The sequence below is a fragment of the Trachurus japonicus genome, chromosome 15 (assembly GCF_045865225.1).
Source record: "Trachurus japonicus isolate A0001 chromosome 15, Traja_1.0".
In the NCBI taxonomy this organism is placed as follows: domain Eukaryota; kingdom Metazoa; phylum Chordata; class Actinopteri; order Carangiformes; family Carangidae; genus Trachurus; species Trachurus japonicus.
Window position 1 is genome coordinate 3,028,426 of NC_140921.1, and position 21,474 is coordinate 3,049,899.

At 42.8% G+C, this 21,474-nt stretch overlaps 1 protein-coding gene across 3 annotated transcripts in view; it reads left to right on the forward strand.

Annotated features, from left to right (window-relative positions):
* Positions 1-21,474, forward strand: part of LOC146973014 (spectrin beta chain, non-erythrocytic 1) — a 152,946-nt gene that overhangs the window by 117,327 nt on the left and 14,145 nt on the right. For all 3 annotated transcript variants that reach the window (XM_085799255.1, XM_085799256.1, XM_085799254.1), the window contains 10 exons: positions 2,954-3,043; positions 3,956-4,234; positions 5,557-5,687; positions 7,115-7,319; positions 8,859-9,233; positions 11,772-11,858; positions 16,782-16,939; positions 18,684-18,822; positions 19,511-19,595; positions 19,714-19,910. In XM_085799255.1, coding sequence (XP_085655381.1) covers positions 2,954-3,043; positions 3,956-4,234; positions 5,557-5,687; positions 7,115-7,319; positions 8,859-9,233; positions 11,772-11,858; positions 16,782-16,939; positions 18,684-18,822; positions 19,511-19,595; positions 19,714-19,910 — 1,746 coding nt within the window. The remainder of the gene's footprint in view (positions 1-2,953; positions 3,044-3,955; positions 4,235-5,556; positions 5,688-7,114; positions 7,320-8,858; positions 9,234-11,771; positions 11,859-16,781; positions 16,940-18,683; positions 18,823-19,510; positions 19,596-19,713; positions 19,911-21,474) is intronic.

Below are 21,474 nucleotides of genomic sequence, written 5' to 3' on the forward strand. Positions count from 1 at the left end.
TTTTTGAGGCAAGGTTTACTATTCTCTGCAGCTTGCTTCTTCCTTTAATATTTAGATTACCGTACCACATTGCCATGTTAAAAGTTAGAATGCCCTCTATCAGGTTCTTATAAACTGTTTCCATAATGGGAAAGGGAAGGGAAAGGAATAGTTCACCAAAAAATGAAATGAAGTTTAGTTTAGTTTTAGTTTATTTATTTATTTCATTCATTTATCGAGCATAAAAACAAAAAATTAAATAAAACTCATAAAAAATAATGACAATACTGTAACTCTTGAATGAAAGGGGGCAGAAAGAAGCAAACTTATATTGTCTACCCCTTGTTACAAAGAATTCATTAACAAATTAGATATTAATACCTACATCCAAGCAAAGAAGAAATAGAAGTAGAAGAAGAAAAACATCAACAAACAACGTTTACAACAAAAAGTGGCATAAAACAACTAACTAATTGAGTCATTATTGCCTCCCCCTCATGCTGATGAATACTCCGGAGTAGTTATTTATTCCTCAAAGTACAACTGGAGACCCGGGAGGCCGGTTCCTAGTCCAACCAAAACTTTATATGAGAGTAATAATAGGGACCGACACAAAAACGTCCATAAAACTACACAAAAAACATTTAATATTCCTCCACACTGCTCGTCCACTGCAATCCAAGTGTCCTGAAGGGAGATAGTCCAGAGTTTACTGGAAACTACATCATTTAGAACATTTTTACAGCCTAAACAGTCCTGGATTGAATTATTAGAGTATTAGAGTATTGTATTAAATGAGGTAGTTTCCAGTAAACTCTGGACTATCTCCCTTCAGGACACTTGTATTGCAGTGGACGAGCAGTGTGGAGGAATATTAAATGGTTGTTGTGTAGTTTTATGGACGTTTGTGTGTCGGTCGCTATTATTACTCTCATATAAAGTTTTGGTTGGACTAGGAACCGGCCTCCCAGGTCTCCAGATGACCTTTGAGGAATAAAAAACTACTCCAGAGTATTCATCAGCATGAGGGGGAGTCAACAATGACTGAATTTCTTTTTTCTTTTTTTTTTTGGTGAACTATTCCTTTAAACCGACTTTAACTGGACGACTGAAGTTCATGTAAACGTGTCGGTCCGACTCAGACTGGACTGAACCAGAAACGACTAAAACACCCAGATGATGCGATTAGAAACTGGTTTTATGAGTTTTAGTTTTAGTTTTATTTATTTGCACCATAAAAATCATCAAGTACAATCACAAAACCAGAAATGAAACAAGAACAGTAGGAGAAGTTAAATCCATATCTGGGCTTAGATACAAAATACCTCCCCGAAAAATATGCAAAGATTTAACAACAAGAAAAAATAAAGTAAACACAAAAAGAGTCAGATGAATTCTGCATGTAAACGCCTTCATCTGACTGAAACTGGACGACGCATGTGCACAAAAAAAATTGACTGAAGAGTGTGAAAAAGGAAGCGTGAGTAGAAGCGAAGGGGAAGTCCTGAACACTGGTAGTGGAGAAGTAGGAGTGGGAGGAGCAGGTATTAATACTACAGTGTTAGTATCACTAGCAGGAGCAGCAGTACTCTACTGTAAGAGGAGAAGTACAAGAGTTCATATCATCAGAAGCACTGACACTTGCAACAGCAGCATAGACAAACAAAATATATAAAGACTCTATGTACAAAAATGTATCTAAAAACAAAATGACGTGCTGTTATAGAGAAAAAACGATATATACATGTTGTTTCACTGCAAAACTCACAATCTTACCAAGAATATTTGTCTTATTTCTAGTCAAAATATCTAATTTCTAGTCAAAACAATCTCATTTTACTTCAAATAAGCTTGTTTTTAGACACTTTTTACTTCTTTCAAGCATATTTTCACTTGAAATAAGTAGAAACCATTTTTCTTCCTTATTACAAGCACAATAAACTTGCTTTCACTGGCAGATTTTTCTACTTATTTCAAGTGAATATTTGTTTGAAACAAGTGAAAATGATCTAAAAACAAGTTAATTTTTAGGTGATGAGTCTTATTTTAAGTGGAAAGAGATTAGTTTTGACTAGAAATGAGACATTTTGACAAGTAAATAAAAATAAGACAAATATTCTTGGAAAGATGTTGAGTTTTTGCAGCGTTGGTCGGAGATGCTGCACAGTGTGGATGGATGGGCATGAAAACAAGTCAATGTAGAGTTTGTATGAACTGAGCAAAGTAAAAATGCACAAGGATAGGGGCGGTGTTTAGCTCAGTTGGTAGAGCACCCGCCCCATGTGTTGAGGCTATAGTCCTCGCTGCAGGCGGCCCCGGTTCGAGTCCCGCGTCGGACGGCCCTATCCTGCATGTCATTCCCCCCATCTCTGCCTCCCATTTCCTGTCACACTCTCAACTGTCCTATCGAATAAAGGCATGAAAAGCCAAAAAATATACTTTGAAAAAAAAAAAAAAAAAAAAAAATGCACAAGGATAAATTATGTAGAAGAGAAAAACTTAATAAATACAACCAGGTGAGGAAATGGAGTGAATGGAAAAAGTGGCAGCAGCGTCAGTAGATGTAGTGGTGGTAGCTGTAGCATCAGTATAAGAAACCAGCAGAAACAATTTCATTATTTTGTTAGAAACATTAGTGACATTTACAGCAGCTTTTGGGATGGTTACACCTGCTGCTGTAGTCATAGCAACAGCAATAGCATCATTAGCAGTTCTGATGAGTAATAATAATCCGGATAGGGTTATACCTTTAGTAGTTTGTCTATTAGACACAATATTATCAGCAGTAGTAACACAACAATAGAATAGAATAGTACTTTATTAATCCTTTGCAGGAAATAATTGTGTAAAAGCAGCTCCAATAGAATAGAATAATTAATACAGAAATGATAATTAGGAGAATAGAATAATATAATATAATATAAGGATACAGTAAAGTGCAGCTGTGCAACTCAACATGATTTTTATTTTACAGCTGTGGGTGGAGGAGCGGATGCCTCTGGCCACGTCCACCGACCACGGACACAACCTGCAGACGGTCCAGCTGCTCATCAAGAAGAACCAGGTACACACACACACACACACACACACACACACACACACACAGCTCATTAAAACCTAAGTTCATTGAAGAAAAGTCAAGAAAAACAAGAGTCATGACTGAAGGAGGGGAAGTAAAAAACATCCAACTTTCCCCATAGTTACTTTTCCTCTTAATTGTTTTAATACAAATCAATCAAACTCATATTTTAAACACTATTTTAGTCTAGTTTTTATTTTATTTTATACTGTATGTTTGTTTGTTTTTCTTTTTTTTTTTGTCCTTGCTTTTAGTTGTATATTTAAAGGGATAGTTCAACATTTTGGCAAATTGGCCCATTGCCATAATCCCTATAGTCATAGCAGTAGGTTCGTTACCTTTAATTGTCAGTGCAAGCTATTTTTAGAACGGTGGAGCAGAGCCGTGAGCTGCTCAGAGCTACGCTACAGAGGCTAATGGGATTTCTTGGTTTCCCTCATCAAACTCATCAAATACACAATCCAACAACTCCACAACCTCTAAAACAACTCTGTGTGGTAACGTTGTGTTATTATCTCATAGCGTGGTGAATGTGCAGCTCACAACTTGTCCACCAGAGCGTTGTGGAGTTGTTGGATTGTGTATTTGATGAGTTTGATGAGAGAAACCAAGAAATCCCGACAATTAAAGGTAACAAACCTACTGCTATGACTATAGGGATCATGGCAATGGGCCAATTTGCCAAAATGTTGAACTATGAACAATTTTTACTATTCTGAGTTATTTTATATTAAAAAATTGTTTTTTTCCAGTTACTCATTACTCATGTAAAGCACATAGAGTTGCCCCTTGGTATCAAATGCGCTACATAAATAAAGCTGCTTTTCTTACTGAGCAGCAGTTTATAAACGATGACTATCGATGATCAATGATCAATAATCAGTGATCCCTCCACAGACGCTGCAGAAGGAGATCCAGGGCCACCAGCCGCGCTTCGACGACATCTTCGAGCGCAGCCAGCACGTCCTGCGCGAGGACGGCGGCCCGTCGGAGCCCATCCGCCAGCGGCTCGGCGAGCTGCAGTCGCTATGGGAACAGATCCGTAAGGAGACGGAGAAGCGGCACGGCCGGCTCAGCGAGGCCCACGAGGCGCAGCAGTACTACTTCGACGCGGCCGAGGCCGAGGCCTGGATGAGCGAGCAGGAGCTCTACATGATGTCGGAGGAGAAGGCCAAGGTGCGTTCAGGGACCCGCTGCCCCGTGGGGCAGAAACTTCCTCTTTTCTACTTTGCTTTTACTTTTGTTTCACCTGCCAGTTCCTCAGTTTGTGTTTCTGTGTCGGTTCTGCTGCGTCTCTCCTGGTCAGTATCTACACTTTCTCTTATTTTATAACTCTTTATAACTTAAAAACAGTCTAGTGGTTTCAGTTATTTTCTCTGCTTCAATCTGAGTGTGAAGTGGTTGTGTTTTACTAAAGTCTAGTGTTGTAGCAATAGAGACCACATCTTAAAGGTCTTGGTCTCTTGTCTCAGTGGTTTTTAAACCACAAATGTCTCTCTGTCACTCTACGGAAGCGTATTGCATTCACTTGAGTCATTTATTTTTTGGTTTGTTTTTTTGAATATTTTTTTTTCTGTTTTTCAGGGTAATTTTCTTTCTGACTTAATAAGATTTCAAAATCCCACGAGAAGCTCCCACCTGCAAGTAACATTTAACCGCTGCGGTCAAGCCTCCACTTCATCATGGATCTATTACATCTTAGATCCATGAGATACATCCATGGATATGCTCCACGATAAATAGATTAGACATTGTAGATTTTCAAAGGAAAACCCCACTCACGTTTCTTATTGTCACTGTGTTCCCAGTAAATTCAGATTTATATTGAAAGGAAACTACCTGTTATTACAGAACTCCACCTCAGAGAGAGTCACTCAGGTGGGATCTTCTCAGGGGATTTTGAAATCTCAAAAAACTGAAAAAAATATTCAAAAAAACAACCCAAAAAATAAATTACTCAGAAAAACAGGTTTTTTTTAAAATTATTATTATTCAAGTGAATGCAATACGCTTCCGTTGTCACTCTCTCACTTTGGTTTCTGTGACATAATTCACTAAGTTCCAGATAATTCAAATAGTTGTACTAAAGTATCTGCTTGTGTTAAACCATGTGAACAACTTGGTGTCACCAGTGTCGACAGTGGGAGGAGACTTCAAACTTTGTTCACATTAAATATGCTTTAGATTTTACATCAAATCATCTTTTCTTTGTAGCTGAGGAGGAAAAATATAAATATCAAAGGTCACGGTCTGTAAACCGTGAGTCTGAGTTTTGATGGGAAACGTTTTCTTCAACTAAAACTCCAATCCTCAGTTTCTCTTCCTTCATGTTTCACTGTCGTTGTTGTTTACTGAGTCTGTCTCTCTTTAATTTTCCTCACTCTCTTCAGCTCTTTATTCAGTCTCTGTTATTTCCTTTGAGCTCTTTCTCTCTCTCTCTGTCTGTCTCCATCTTTCTGTTTTTTTATTCTAAGACATATTGTGCCTGTGTCTCTCAGGACGAGCAGAGTTCAGTGGCCATGTTGAAGAAGCACCAGATCCTGGAGCAGGCGGTGGAGGACTACGCCGACACCGTCCACCAGCTGTCCAGCACCAGCCGCGGCCTGGTGGCCGAGGGACACCCCGACAGGTCAGGACACCTCAACCGGTTTTTTACAACCTGGACCTTATTTCTATCATAAAATCCGATCATCTCCTCCCCCAGATAACTTTGGTGTCATTACAAGTGGTTGTGATGAAATGAGCTCCAGCCGAGAGGCGCGTATATCCGTATAATGGAGTCTACAGGGCAGCAGAATGCAGCCTCTAAATAACACATTATCTGCAGAGAAACTCCTTCATTTCACCAATATTTAGTTCTGATAGGCTAGTGCTATTCCCCTCTGAGTCCGGGGTTAGCTGGTATCAACATCCGGGGTCTGTAGGTTGACCTACTGACCTCTGACCTGGATGATGTCATCTCTGAGCGCCGCCCGGCTCATTCTGATAATAATCATTCTGCTTCGGCATTCGGGTCCATTTTTATCTCAACCAGCCGGAGCTTTAGTGAGTCCAGGTTGAGGAGAGGAAGCCTGTGGAAGCTGAACTTCATCCAGCTGCTCATTTTGTTCTGACAAGTCGGAAACACGTGGAAACGAGCCGTAGCATTAGCATTAGCAACAAGCTCAGAGATGACATCATCCAGGTCAGAGGTCAGTAGGTCAACCTACAGACCCCGGATGTTGATAACAGCTAACCCCGGACTCAGAGGGGAATAGCACTAGCCTATCACAACTAAATATTGGTGAAATGAAGGAGTTTCTCTGCAGATAATGTGTTATTTAGAGGCTGCATTCTGCTGCCCTGTAGACTCCATTATACACTGCAAAAACTCAAAAATCTTACCAAGAATATTTGTCTTATTTCAAGTCAAAATGTCATTTCTAGTCAAAACAAATCTCATTATTATAAAAATAAGACTCATCACATTTTAAAAGTAGCTTGTTTTTAGACACTTTTTCCTTCTTTCAAGCAGATTTTCACTTGAAATAAGTAGAAAAATCTGATAGTGGAGCAAGTTTTTCTTTCTTATTACAAGCACAAAAAATTGCTTTCACTGGCAGATTTTTCTACTTATTTCAAGTGAAAATTAGTTTGAAACTAGTGAAAATGATCTAAAAACAAGTTCATTTTTGGGTGATGAGTCTTATTTTAAGTGGAAAGAGATTAGTTTTGACTAGAAATTAAACATTTTGACAAGAAATAAGACAAATATTCTTGGAAAGATTTTGAGTTTTTGCAGTGTACGGACGGATATACGCGGCTCTCGGCTGGAGCTCATTTCATCACAACCACTTGTAATGACACCAAAGTTATCTGGGGGAGGAAATGATCGGATTTTATGCTAGAAATAAGGTCCAGGTTGTAAAAAACGGCACTTAGTTCCCCTTTAAAGCTCACACGTTTTCAGATTGTAGTTTCACATCTTCAGACATAAAGTTTTATTCTTGTGTGTGTGTGTGGCTCCTCCTCCTCCTCCTCCTCCTCCTCCTCCTCCTCCTCCTCCTCCTCCTGCAGCGAGCGCATCGGGATGCGTCAGTCCCAGGTGGACAAGCTGTACGCCGGCCTGAAGGATCTGTCCGAGGAACGCCGCGGGAAACTGGACGAGCGCTTCCGTCTCTTCCAGCTCAACAGGGAAGTGGACGACCTGGAGCAGTGGATCGCAGAGAGGGAGGTGGTGGCCGGGTCGCACGAGCTGGGACAGGACTACGAGCACGTCACCGTCAGTACCACCGCTGTTGTTTTAAAGGGATAGTTCAACATTTTAGTCAGATCCTCCTCTCACCATAACCCCATAGCAGTAGGTTCATTATTACCTTTAATTATAGGTGCATGTTGTTTTGAGATCGGCGGGGCAGAGAATCATCAAATACACAATCCAACAACTCCACAACGCTCTGGTGGACAAGTTGTGACCTGCACATTCACCACGTTATGAGATAATCATGTACAACAGGGCTGCAGATGAACTTTTTGCATTGGTTGCAGTAGTGTGCCAAATTTTTTCACCTTTTTATCGCTCTCCATAACTTTAATATAATGTGAATGAGGTTAGAAATATGATTTGAAGCACAAGTATATATAAAAAGAGAAAGAAAGTGTTTAAAGAGCTTCACTGAGCTGAAATTGAACATTATATTATTATCGTTAGTTGTAGCAATAGCTGTAGTATTACTAGTAGTGGTATTTTCCATTCATGTTTTATGTTTCTTACATGTTAACGTGTTCGAAAAGGAGTAGGAGGAAGTAAAAAAACTCCGACTCCCACTCTCTGTTTCATTATGATCAAAATAACAGCAAAATTAACAACGCAACAGTGTATATATGCAGTCCTATAACAGTATGATAATAATCAAAATATCACCAAAAATAACGATACATCAGTATGATAGTATAATACTAATTGATAATAATGATGAAATATAATAAAATAACATCCAAAATATTTTGCCTCTAAAACAACTCTGTCTGGTAACGTTCTGTTATTATCTCATAGCGTTTTAGTTTAGTTTATTATCCGGATCCCCATTAGCTGCAGCAAAGCCACAGCTGTTCTTCCTGGGGTCCAACAGTATCAAATATACATTCAATAATAACAGATACATTATATTAAAAAAAATTAAAAACAAAGAAAATACAAAAAACAAGTGAGCAATATGCTTCACCTAACAAAACAAAATCAGAGTGAGCGTTTCCACTTTGTTACTGTGCTTTATCCATTTTTTTGTTTATAGTAATTAATCACATACTAAACCATATTGCATCCATATCTACATATTATATATGTATACACTATTTCACAATCAACTTACACTTCATATCATATTGCATATACATTCATCAGCATACAGCATATAGATTCATTCTGCAGTTTACACATTATAATAACACATATATATCTATAAAAATATACAACATACTATACATATAAATATACCATGTTTTCCTATTTTGCTAAATACTTTTTTATTGATATTTTGAATTACTTTATGTTAGTGGATAGCGTGGTGAATGTGCAGGTCACAACTTGTCCACCAGAGCGTTGTGGAGTTGTTGGATTGTGTATTTGATGAGTTTGATGAGGGAAAAGCGAAAGTACCATGTGAATGAACCTACTGCTATGACTATAGGGATTATGTCAATAGGAAAATTTGCTAAAATGTTGAACTGTCCCTTTAACCATCAGTGTTCCCATGTCGTGTCAGACTGGTATCAGTTTACAGCCTTCCTCCTCCTCCTTCCTGTGTGTTTCCTCCTCCAGATGCTTCAGGAGCGCTTCAGAGAATTTGCCCGTGACACCGGGAACATCGGTCAGGAGCGCGTGGACGGGGTGAACCGCCTGGCGGACGAGCTGATCAACACGGGCCACGGCGACGCGGCCACCATCGCCGAGTGGAAGGACGGGCTGAACGAGGCGTGGGCCGACCTGCTGGAGCTCATCGACACGCGGACGCAGATCCTGGCCGCCTCCTACGAGCTGCACAAGTTCTACCACGACGCCAAGGAGATCCTCAACCGCATCCTGGACAAACACAAGAAGCTGCCCGAGGAGCTGGGCCGCGACCAGAACACCGTGGAGACGCTGCAGAGGATGCACACCACCTTCGAACACGACATCCAGGCGCTGGGGACGCAGGTAACAGACCGACACCGGAATAAAACAACAACAGCAATAAGTTATGTTCATTTGCACCCAAATGTATTATTCCTCCTGTCAAATACAAATAATTTCTTAATAATTTCAGTTACAAAATCAGAATTTCACCTCAAATTTGACATGAATGGGACATGCAGGAAAGTCTGAAGCCATGACGTGTAAAGAAACAACTTTAACAGAGTGAAAACCAAAAATATTCAGACCCCGTCTTATAATCAATTGCAATTGCAAACCGCTTCTTTCTTATCACAGCCTCTAAACATAAAAGTTTCTTGCAGGAAGTTTGGACCTGGCCTGGATTCCTCCTTTGCAAAAGTTTTGAGGTTGTAGGGTTTTCGTGCTTTTTAAACTCCATCCATAGGTTCTCGATGGGGTTTAAATTTCTCTTTTTATGTATCTATCTATCTAATTATGTCAAATCTGAGTTGAAATACTGATCTGTGACAGAAATAATTAACAAATTCCTTGTATTTGACGGAGGTTTGAATAATTTTGGGCTTCAGTGTATCATCTTGGTCTCAGTGGAGAGGATAAAACTCCAGTGTGACGGCTGTTCTGCCTTTTATCCTCCGGTTCACACAGTGGGAAACACCATGATAGCAGTGACTCTTTGTAAACAGATGCCCCTGAATGCATCAGCAGCTCCTTGACCACAACTCTACCACAGTAGATGAGAATATCACATCGTATATAGATTTTATAAAGGTTTAAGTGAGTTGCAGGGCTCCAGAATTTTGCCCCTAAAATTTGAAACAGTCCAAGTAAATGTTTCATCTGCTTGCCTTGCACACGTGCAACCAGTAAATTTGCCGACTCAAAGAATCTGTAATCTGTCATTACAGGTGTCAGGTTAATGTGTGTGAGGATCATAAATGAAAAGGAAAATGTGAATATTTATTTTGCAAGTGGATTTACAGTGTACACTTCCCAAAATGTTAAATTCTGTGGCCACTGTGCTCCTATAAAAGCGAGTTAGTCTGGACCTGAGTTGGAACAAATACAGTTTTGATAAAATGCACTTGAAGTGTTGTTTTAGTGGCGTTCAGGGCGTCTAATTCTAGAAACAGTGGAAAAAGGAAACTAGGATGATGCAAGTTCATCCATGTGTGCAGATACTTTCCTTTTTTTACACTTTTTGTGGTTTTCTGGCACCTTGTCATACACTGGTGACGAGTGCAGTGATTTATTCCAAGAACCAGTAGAAAGAAAACAAACCTCCACATTGTTTTCTGAACTTTCCTTTGCCACTTGATGGACGCTGCACAGAAACCAGATGAAAACCAGCTGAACCTGTCTCCTGTCTCCTGTCTCCTATCTCCTATCTCCTATCTCCTACCTCCTCTCTCCTATCTCCTATCTCCTCTCTCCTCTCTCCTATCTCCTCTCTCCTCTCTCCTATCTCCTATCTCCTACCTCCTACCTCCTACCTCCTCTCTCCTCTCTCCTCTCTCCTCTCTCCTATCTCCTATCTCCTCTCTCCTATCTCCTCTCTCCTATCTCCTCTCTCCTCTCTCCTATCTCCTCTCTCCTATCTCCTACCTCCTATCTCCTATCTCCTCTCTCCTCTCTCCTACCTCCTACCTCCTACCTCCTATCTCCTATCTCCTATCTCCTCTCTCCTATCTCCTATCTCCTCTCTCCTATCTCCTCTCTCCTCTCTCCTATCTCCTACCTCCTATCTCCTACCTCCTACCTCCTCTCTCCTATCTCCTCTCTCCTCTCTCCTCTCTCCTATCTCCTCTCTCCTATCTCCTCTCTCCTACCTCCTATCTCCTATCTCCTATCTCCTCTCTCCTCTCTCCTCTCTCCTCTCTCCTATCTCCTCTCTCCTACCTCCTATCTCCTATCTCCTCTCTCCTATCTCCTATCTCCTCTCTCCTATCTCCTCTCTCCTCTCTCCTATCTCCTACCTCCTATCTCCTACCTCCTACCTCCTCTCTCCTCTCTCCTATCTCCTCTCTCCTATCTCCTCTCTCCTATCTCCTATCTCCTCTCTCCTCTCTCCTCTCTCCTATCTCCTCTCTCCTACCTCCTATCTCCTATCTCCTATCTCCTCTCTCCTCTCTCCTCTCTCCTATCTCCTCTCTCCTCTCTCCTATCTCCTCTCTCCTCTCTCCTGTCTCCTGTCTCCTATCTCCTATCTCCTATCTCCTCTCTCCTGTCTCCTGTCTCCTGTCTCCTGTCTCCTGTCTCCTGTCTCCTGTCTCCTGTCTCCTGTCTCCTATCTCCTGTCTCCTGTCTCCTGTCTCCTGTCTCCTGTCTCCTGTCTCCTGTCTCCTGTCTCCTATCTCCTATCTCCTATCTCCTATCTCCTATCTCCTATCTCCTGTCTCCTGTCTCCTGTCTCCTCTCTCCTCTCTCCTCTCTCCTCTCTCCTCTCTCCTCTCTCCTCTCTCCTATCTCCTATCTCCTATCTCCTATCTCCTATCTCCTATCTCCTATCTCCTATCTCCTATCTCCTATCTCCTATCTCCTGTCTCCTATCTCCTATCTCCTGTCTCCTATCTCCTGTCTCAGGTGCGGCAGCTGCAGGAAGACGCCGTCCGTCTGCAGTCGGCCTACGCGGGAGACAAGGCCGACGACATCCAGAAGAGAGAAGGAGAGGTGAGAGCTGAACCACAGCAGGGCTGGATCAGGTTACTTTGAGGACAATCAGGAAATCTCAGCGCTTTTCGCTCACGTGCAAAAACATTTTTTTAAAGATTTTTCTTTCTTTCTTTCTTCTGTTGTTGTTGTTGTTGTTATTGTTGTTTGGCTCTGAGCTGATCTGGACCCAGCGCTGGTGTTAATGTGAAAGACTTGACCTCATGCATGCTGCACTGCTGCTGCACTAACTCTGCTCTGGTGGTGGCGATCACTGATCCGTCCGTCAGTCAGTCAGTCAGTCAGTCAGTCAGTCAGTCAGTCAGTCAGTCAGTCAGTCAGTCAGTCAGTCAGTCAGTCAGTCAGTCAGGGCTCAGATGGAGAGAGGAGACAAACATCTTTTAGCTCTGTTACAGTTCTAATATTGATTTAAATACAATAAACAGAGTAAAACCTTACAGGGCATGGTCAAAATGAAGGAAACACCCACTGCTAAAGAACCCACAGACTGATCTTAATGTTTGACCTTTGACCTTTTCTGCCCCCCCTCCCCGGTGTTTTAAGGTGGACATTCCAGCTTCGTTAAAACTTTATCTCGTCCTCTTCCATCTGATGAATTAATTAACACTTTGTTCCTAAAGCAGTGAGAGGTTTGTTGCTGTGTAAGTGGTTCTGTTGCAGGTTGAATCAGTGTGTTCAGACACGACGTGAAGTGAGTTGTTCCCATACGGATACCAGTGTGTTAGAAAGAGGAAAACATTTACTATAGGATGACGCCTGCGTGGATGTTACATGATGATTATTATTGTTGTACGGCCTGGTTCAGGTTCAACCCAGAAGAAAGACATTTAACTTTCAGACACAATGAAAAACAACAGATATAAATCTAGGAATAAATAAGAACTGCGGCCACAGTGGGTGTTTCCACACATACCAGTTTATACAGAGATGCCTTGTTTCAGTTTTCAACTCATACACACATTTGTTTTCACTCGGGTCCAAACGCCACACCGCCGACAGAGCATCAAGTTTCCATGAAGACTAACGCTAAACTGTAACAACAGAGAGGGTTATTTGTAGCGCTTCTCATTTGGTTTTATAAACTAGTTCGACCGTCGCCGAGCCAACACAACGAACTGGGAAACACATTCCTGTTTCTGATAATAATAATATTTAAAGGGACAACGTGGAGTTTGTATTTGGTCGTAAAACTCGTATTAATGTGGATGAATCTACGTTAACACTTGTTAATGGATCCATTTTAGATAAATATATCGTTTTGTCTTTACAGTTATTTTGATATTATTATTATTTAGTGGTCGACTCGTCCAGCATTTCCTAGTTTCGGTTTCCTGGACGCTGCCCGGCATTATGGGAATAACACCACCGAATCGCTAGCTGGCATCATTCGCTTTCGTCCGTCTTGCGCCGGTCCAAGAATTTCACCGTGCACGTGGAGGCTCATGGGAAATGTAGTGAAAACACTTCACTTTCCAAAACTCCTCGTTGTCCCTTTAATACATTTTAATTATTTCTAACATTGTCGACAAGATTAGAGGCGATTCTGATTCTGGTATCAGAATGGGAACAACTCTACTCACAGGTGAAGGAGAAAAGGAGGAGGAGGAGGAGGTGCAGATGGACTGTGGTTCAGCGAGATCTCAGTTCACTTCACGTCCTGACTAAACACACCTGAATAGATCCAGACACATAAAACCCTGTCATGATAGACGTTTAATATCCTCAAACCAAATTAAAAAAGAAAAAAAATCAGTTTAGCATCATAAACTGGTTGGTGTTAAATCTAAAGCGTTGTGTCGGCGTAGCGACACCATGAAGCCGCGGCCTCTCTGACAGTCACAGTGTTGGTTGGTTGGTTGATTGATTTATTGATTGATTGATTGATTGATTAATGATGAAGCACTGAGTGTTTTTGATGGCGTTGTGTTTTGACCATTCCCTGTATGTCCGTTTCCCTGCACCCCCCCGCCCCCCCTCTGTCCACCAGAAGAGAAAGGGAGAGGTGAGACTCCGTTTTACCAGACAACATCAGCTTTGCATCAGTCTTCTTCATTTTGGCTGCAGTTTTAGAGTTGTTTTTTTGTTTTCCTGTCCCGACTAAAATGTCGATCGGCTTCAGAGACATTTTAGTCGTTTTAGTCGCTGAGCTGCTGATTTGCAAACACTCGGAGGGTTTGGTTTTGTCGTTTTAATCAGATGTGTGGGTGGATTTTTTGCATAAAAACACAAAGTGAACCCAACCTGACTGCATTGGTACCAATGAGCTGTAAACTCCACCCACCCCAGGAGCTGAAAACAAACGCTACCAGTGGTTTGCAAATAACAGTTGATGGAGATGAAAGCTAAAAAAAAAGTAGGTTTAACTTAAATTCAGTTAATTTAATGCATTGTTTAAAAGTATTTGTAATGGCTGCACAGTAACGACGGTGCAATCCAATGTTTTTGTTGGCTGCTTCAGTGTAGTGGCTTTTAGCTGCTTGCAGTAAAGTCTTTACAAAGCCGTGCGTCCATCTGTCTGAGCAGCGTCTCAGAGTCGATGGAGAGAGAGAGAAGAGAGGATGGAGGAAGGTCATCCTCCTCTTCCTCCTCCTCCTCCTCTTTCTCCTCACACTGTCGTGGCTGCAGTCGAGCTGAGCTGTGTTTTAATTCTGCAGCTCGTCGAGTCGTCGCAGCTAAAAACGCAGCAGAAGGCGAGTGGTGGTCGATGCTCAGAGTTTTTCAGTTTGCAATTATCTGCACTGAGCAAAAACACATAGACTTAAAGGTCCAGTGTGTAAAAATTGTAAAAAGTTTATTGTTAAAATCTGTATATACTACCCATGAATATATTAGTATAAGTGTAAAATCGCTATTAAAAAAAATCTGATTGGTGTCCGTAGCCTTATAATTCTTCTTTTATATCTACATATAGCAAAGGTCTTGCTTTAGAGAGCGTCGCCATCAGAGAGCGCGTTTCAAGAATTTCATGTTCATAAATAAACCAATTAAGAAAAAGGAGGAAGGAAAGAAGAAGGAGGAGGAAACAGCAGATACAGTATATACAGTATATCGTAATGGTTTAGATCTTCACCTCGTCGCTCCATGCTCCTGAAATACTCCCAGTCGTCTCAGTCCTGGTAAACATGTTGTTTTGTCCTCGGAGGCCACCGTCACTTTGCCGACGGGAGCGAGCGAGTGAGTGAGCGCTGCGATCTAGAATCTGTTCGCTAGATGTGACGGTTTTACCTCCATTTTACACACTGGACCTTTAAAGGAGATGTATGTGAGACTGTTGCTGCAGTCAAATTTCCCCCAACACTTACTCAGACCTCCGTAGCATCAACGATATCGTAACATGAGGAAATGAAGCGGATGCACTGGGGAAAAAAACTGGTTATTATGCAAAAAGTTCAAAGAGGAGGAAATGAGCCACTCCAGCATCTGTCCTCAAGTTCTTCTTCTCCGCTTTCAGTCGTCTCCATCTTTCAGACTCATCTCCTCCTCTGCAGATCCTGGTTCTGTTTCTGCTTTTTGAGAGTCATAGTGAGGTCTTTCAATCTAATCAAATCAAATCAAATCAAGTTTATTGTCGTTCCGCTGTGCAGCAGTTCAGACGTTTCTCCAGGAATTTCAGATCAGTGGTTCAGTATTTGAACTGGGATCCTGGATGATGCTGATTGGTCGACAGAGCGGTGGGCGGAGCAACAGGCCAAAACACTAACTCAAAACATAAACATGATTATGCTGCTGCCAATAAAATATTTAAAGGGATAGTTCAACATTTTGGCAAACTGGGCCATTGCCATAACCCCTATAGTCATAGCAGTAGGTTCGTTACCTTTAATTGTCGGTGCAAGCTGTTTTTAGAACAGCAGAGCAGAGCCGTGAGCTGCTCAGAGCTACACTACGGAGGCTCATTATGGGATTTCTTGGTTTCCCTCATCAAACTCATCAAATACACAATCCAACAACTCCACAACGCTCTGGTGGACAAGTTGTGAGCTGCACATTCACCACGCTATGAGATAATAACACAACGTTACCACACAGAGTTGTTTTAGAGGGAAATTCATGCAAAACCGCTGATGCACGTTGCCTTCAGGGACAGTTTTTCATCAAGCAGTCTCTGTATTTCCCTAAAAATAGCTTGCACCGACAATTAAAGGTAACAAACCTACTGCTATGACTATAGGGGTTATGGCAATGGGCCAATTTGACAAAATGTTGAACAAAAAAATCCAAAAGTTCCAGTTGAATCCTGGTGGATTAGAGCAGGAGAGGACATATATAAATGAAGATTATCCATTGAAAGAAGAGTGAATAAAGTCCTGACAGATGAAATAACTCTCTCCTCCCAGAGACGATGAAGCTGCAGCTCCTTGTTGTCCCCTGCCCCCCCCCATCCTTCCCTCTTCCCCTCAGACTTGGTCGGTGCTTTTGCATCTGCAGCCTGCACATACTGTACGTTTGCGCTGTTTTGTTTTGAACCCGTGGTTAGATGGATGTCGCTGCTGCTGAGTCGTGATTTCCCTCCTGGTTCAGTTATAATGACTCATCAGATTAAACCAGCTCTGATCTCTGTGTGTTGGTTTCCTCTGCTCTGAACTCTGCTGCTGTGTTCTGTCTCTCCTCCTCCTCCTCCTCCTCCTCCTCCTCCTCTCTCCTCCTCCTCCTCCTCCTCCTCCTCCTCCTCCTCCTCCTCTCTCCTCCTCCTCCTCCTCTATCCTCCTCCTCCTCCTCCTCCTCCTCCTCCTCCTCTATCCTCTCCTCCTCTTCCTCCTCCTCCTCTCTCCTCTCTTCTCCTCTTCCTCCTCTTCCTCCTCCTCCTCTCTCCTCCTCCTCCTCCTCCTCCTCCTCTCTCCTCCTCCTCCTCCTCCTCCTGCTCCTCCTCCTCCTCCTCCTCCTCCTCCTCCTCCTCCTCCTCCCCCTCCTCCTCCTCCCCAGGTGCTGGAGGCGTGGAAGCACCTCCTGGAGGCGGCTGAGGGCCGGCGGCTGAAGCTGGTCGACACCGGAGACAAGTTCCGCTTCTTCAGCCTGGTGCGAGACCTGATGCTGTGGATGGAGGACACGATCCGTCTGATAGAGGCGCAGGAGAAACCTAGGTAGGAGGAGGAGAGGAGGAGGAGGAGAGGGGAGGGGAGGATGAGAGGGGAGGGGAGGGGAAGAGGAGGAAGGAGAGGAGAGGAAAGAGGAGAGGAGAGGAGAGGAGGAAGGAGAGGAGAGGAGAAGAGAGGACTGAGCCCAAACTGATGACAATTTTCTGTCCCTGTGACAGACAATAAAGTTTTTTGAATTGAATTGAATTGAAAGGGAGGAGAGGAGAGGAAGGAGAGAGGGGAGAGGAGGAGAGGAGGGGAGAGGAGAGGAGAGGAGAGGAGGGGAGGGGAGGGGAGAGGAGGGGAGAGGAGAGGAGGAGAGGAGGGGAGGAGGAGAGGGGAGGGGAGGAGAGGAAGGAGGAGAGGAGAGGAGAAGCCCAGGTAGGAGAAAGGGAAGAGAAGAGGAGTGGAGAGGAGAGGAGAGGAGAGGAAAGAGGAGAGGAGAGAGGACGGGAGGGAGGAGAGGATACGAGAGGGGAGGAGAGGAAGGAGAGAGGAGGAAGAGAGGGGAGAGGAGGAAACAGAAAGGGAGGAGAGGAGAGGAGGGAGGAGAGAGGAAAGGAGTAGAGGAGAGGAGAGGAGAGGACAGAAGACAGGGAGGACGAGGAGGAGACAGACAGTTGTTGTTGTCCATAAAGTTTTGGTGTTTGAAAGTCGTCCCTCCCATTAGGTTTGTGTTTATTTAAAAACAAAAAGTAATAACAGACCATAATATGAGTGAAGTTTCCCAGGAGACTGAGCTTCAGTTCAGATCTGAATCAGAACTTTTTATTAACTCATCACACACTACATGGTACCGGCTCGACTCGACTCGACTTGTGACTTGTTACAGTGAGAGCGGAGGCTCTCTGCCTTCACCTGGCCTCTCACGGCTGAAAACCAACCTGGCAACATCCGTTACCATGGCCACCGCCCCCCCGGTGTCCCAGCTCTCCTCTCCTCTCTGCTGCACCGCCACACAATCCAGCTCTGTAACTTTAGTTAAGACTACACATACGGTAGGCTATACACATCGTAACATCCTATGTGTTAGATAAAGTTATCCACCGCTCCGTATTGATTTTTCGCCGGCTTCGTTGTCAACAAACCCACATGGCCAGACGGGGAGGGGAGAGGAGGGGAGGGGAGGGGCGGGGGGACAGCGACAGTGGAAAAGCGACCAGACTTGCATAGTTTGTTCATTTTAAAACATTTATTTATTGAAATGTGGTGATATCTGATGACCCGCGGCCGCCGGTGACGACTCTCTGACCAATCAGCGGTCTGCAATGTTTACACGTCACATTTTAGTACCGCTTCAGCCGTTTTGGAACCGCGGCTGAGCAGGTACTAAAGAAATAGTACTGGGTACCAGGCTCCAGATACTTTTACGTAATTGAAACGCAAAAAGGCCGAGTCGAGTCGAGTCGAGCCGGTACCATGTAGTGGAAACGCGGCTTATTAGATTCAGACGACTGAAGCTTCACTGAACACTGAGAAAGATTAGAAGAAGATCACCAGAGTCAGATATTTGTCTCCATGGTGTCGGCCTGTTGATCAGAAACAGAATTAGAAAAACCTCCTATTGTCCCTTGCAAAAAGCAGAAATCATCTTTGACGTGCTCACAGATGTGCATAGAATAAAAAACACAAGTTAAAAACATAACAGAGAATAAACACAGTAGGCTACAGTACATACAGTACAATACAGAATGAGGACATTCAAAGACTTCATAGTGATGATGAGTTGTCTTCTCCGTGTTGTGTTCAGGGACGTGTCGTCGGTGGAGCTGCTGATGAACAACCACCAGGGCATCAAGGCCGAGATCGACGCCCGAAACGACAGCTTCACCTCCTGCATCGAGCTGGGGAAGGCGCTGCTGGCCCGCAAGCACTACGCTGCAGAGGAGGTGACCACTCACAGACTCACAGATAGGGTTTTATTATACACATTATTATTAATGAGGGACAGTCGTCTGTTATTGGATTCAAGTTCCACACTGCAGATTCTCCTCTGTCTGCAGGTTTTAGTTTTATGTTTTCACCCACGTCCTTCAGCGTGTGGAGTTTATTTCCAACCTTTGACCTCAGTTGTTAACGATGAACAAATATCAACTCCACCAGAGCAAAGAGAGGGATTTTTAATGGGACAGTTCAACATTTTGTCAAATTGGCCCATTGCCATAATCCCTATAGTCATAGCAGTAGGTTCGTTACCTTTAATTGTCGGTGCAAGCTGTTTTTAGAACGGCGGATCCAATCCAACAACTCCACAACGCTCTGGTGGACAAGTTGTGAGCTGCACATTCACCACGCTATGAGATAATAACACAACGTTACCAGACCGTAGCGTAGCTCTGAGCAGCTCACGGCTCTGCTCCGGCGTTCTAAAAATAGCTTGCACCGACAATTAAAGGTAACGAACCTACTGCTATGACTATAGGGATTATGGCAATGGACCAGTTTGCCAAAATGTTGAACTATCCCTTTAAGAGGTTTAAAATGATGAAAGTCCTGTTTTTACACACTCGTTTGAATCTGTGAAGCTGCTCGTGATGTTTATATAAATACATTTTGTCTGTTCATTTCTCTCCTCAGATTAAAGAGAAGTTGCTACAGTTGACTGACAAGAGGAAAGATATGATTGACAAGTGGGAGGACAGATGGGAGTGGCTGAGACTGGGTGAGTTTCCCCGTCTGGAGTAAAACAGGATGAACAAACACCTGGATTCATGTCTGTTAACGTGTGTGTGTGTGTGTCTATCTGTGTGTGTGTGTGTGTGTGTGTGTGTGTGTGTTAGTCCTGGAGGTGCACCAGTTCTCGCGGGACGCGGGCGTGGCCGAGGCCTGGCTGCTGGGCCAGGAGCCGTACCTGTCGGGCAGCGGCATCGGCCAGAGCGTGGACGAGGTGGAGAAGCTCATCAAACGCCACGAGGCCTTCGAGAAGTCGGCCGCCACCTGGGAGGAACGCTTCGCCGCGCTGGAGAGGCTGACCACGGTGAGACACACACACACACATACACACACACACACACACACACATGTATGGAAGCAAATCTGTCTCATAATCCAAATCAAAATGGATTAACAGAAACGTTTTTTAATTTTCAAAATAAAGCTGCATTTTTTGACAATTTTTTGATAAAATCAATAATCCAAACTGCATCTTCATTTTCCTCTTCAAGCCTGCTCATTCTGTGACTTCATTAAAATGATAAAGAAAAGGACATTTAAAGGAGAATTTCAGTTTTTTTCCGCTTTTTACAATCTTATTTCTAGCATAAAATACGATCATTTACATTTACTCAGAGGGGAATAGCACTAGCCTATCACAACTAAATATTGGTGAAATGAAGGAGTTTCTCTGCAGATAATGTGTTATTTAGAGGCTGCATTCTGCTGCCCTGTTAGACTCACATTATATGGATATACGCGGCTCTCGGCTGGAGCTCATTTCATCTGAACGACTTGTAAGATGTCACTTTCAAACAACAAAATTCAATTTGAAACGTCAAATTTGAAAATTAAAATGCATTAGCAAGATTGCTTTTTCATTTCAAGGTCATCGCTGCAATATTTGACTCATAAATGAAACTATTAAGAAATAATCCAAACTGCATTTTCATTTCCTTCTTTAGGTTGCACATTTTATGACATAATGAAAAAAGAAAAACCAAACAGAGAAATGCTTTTGTGTTTTCATGCTCTCCCTGCAAAAAGTTGTTCCATACATCAATCCCATGCGGTGCAGGAGAGTGACGTCATTGGCCGACAGCGACAGTGACAAAGCAGCTAAAAGATGTTGTAGCGATGTTTATGTGTCACTCTGTATATTTTAAAGGACAATTCTGGGCAAATTCAACTTGGGGCTGTATTTTCCTAACATTTTATCTATCACCTAAAAGAAGGAATCTGCTCCTGTTTTGCCGACATGTTTGTTCGGTGTGTTCAGGTGCAGTGGGAAGCTCCCGTTTCTGTCATAAACACAGGAATATCAACTCTGGACTTGCTTGAAGTAAATAAACTTCTGGCTGCATGTTTGAGTCTCCATCTGACGCTGTCTGTGGCTTTGAGGGATGGAAACAGCCTAAGCAGCAGAACTTCAATCCGCTCCCATTCATCGTTGCCGTGGCGATGCGGGACAGACACAACTACCGCAAAACAGGAGACATTAAACTGAAAACCTTCAGATTCCTTCTGTTAGACCTGAAATGTTAGGAACATACAGCCCAGAGTTGAATTTGCCCGGAATTGTCCTTTTATATTTTTTCATGCGAGAAATTAACCGTCTAGATCCCCGGTCTGTGGTCAGTTTATCCAAATGTTTGGAAGTTTGCTCCGACGCTTTCTGAAAAGTGCAGAGACACTTTTATCTTTATCATTTTAATAAAGTCACAGAATGAGCAGGAGTGGAGAAGAAAATGAAAATGCAGTTTGGATTATTGATTATTCATTTTATTTATACAGTATATACATGCAGCTATATTTTGAAAATGAAAAACGTTTCTGTGAATCCATTTTCATTTGGATTATGAGACAGATTTGCTTCCATACATGCGAGG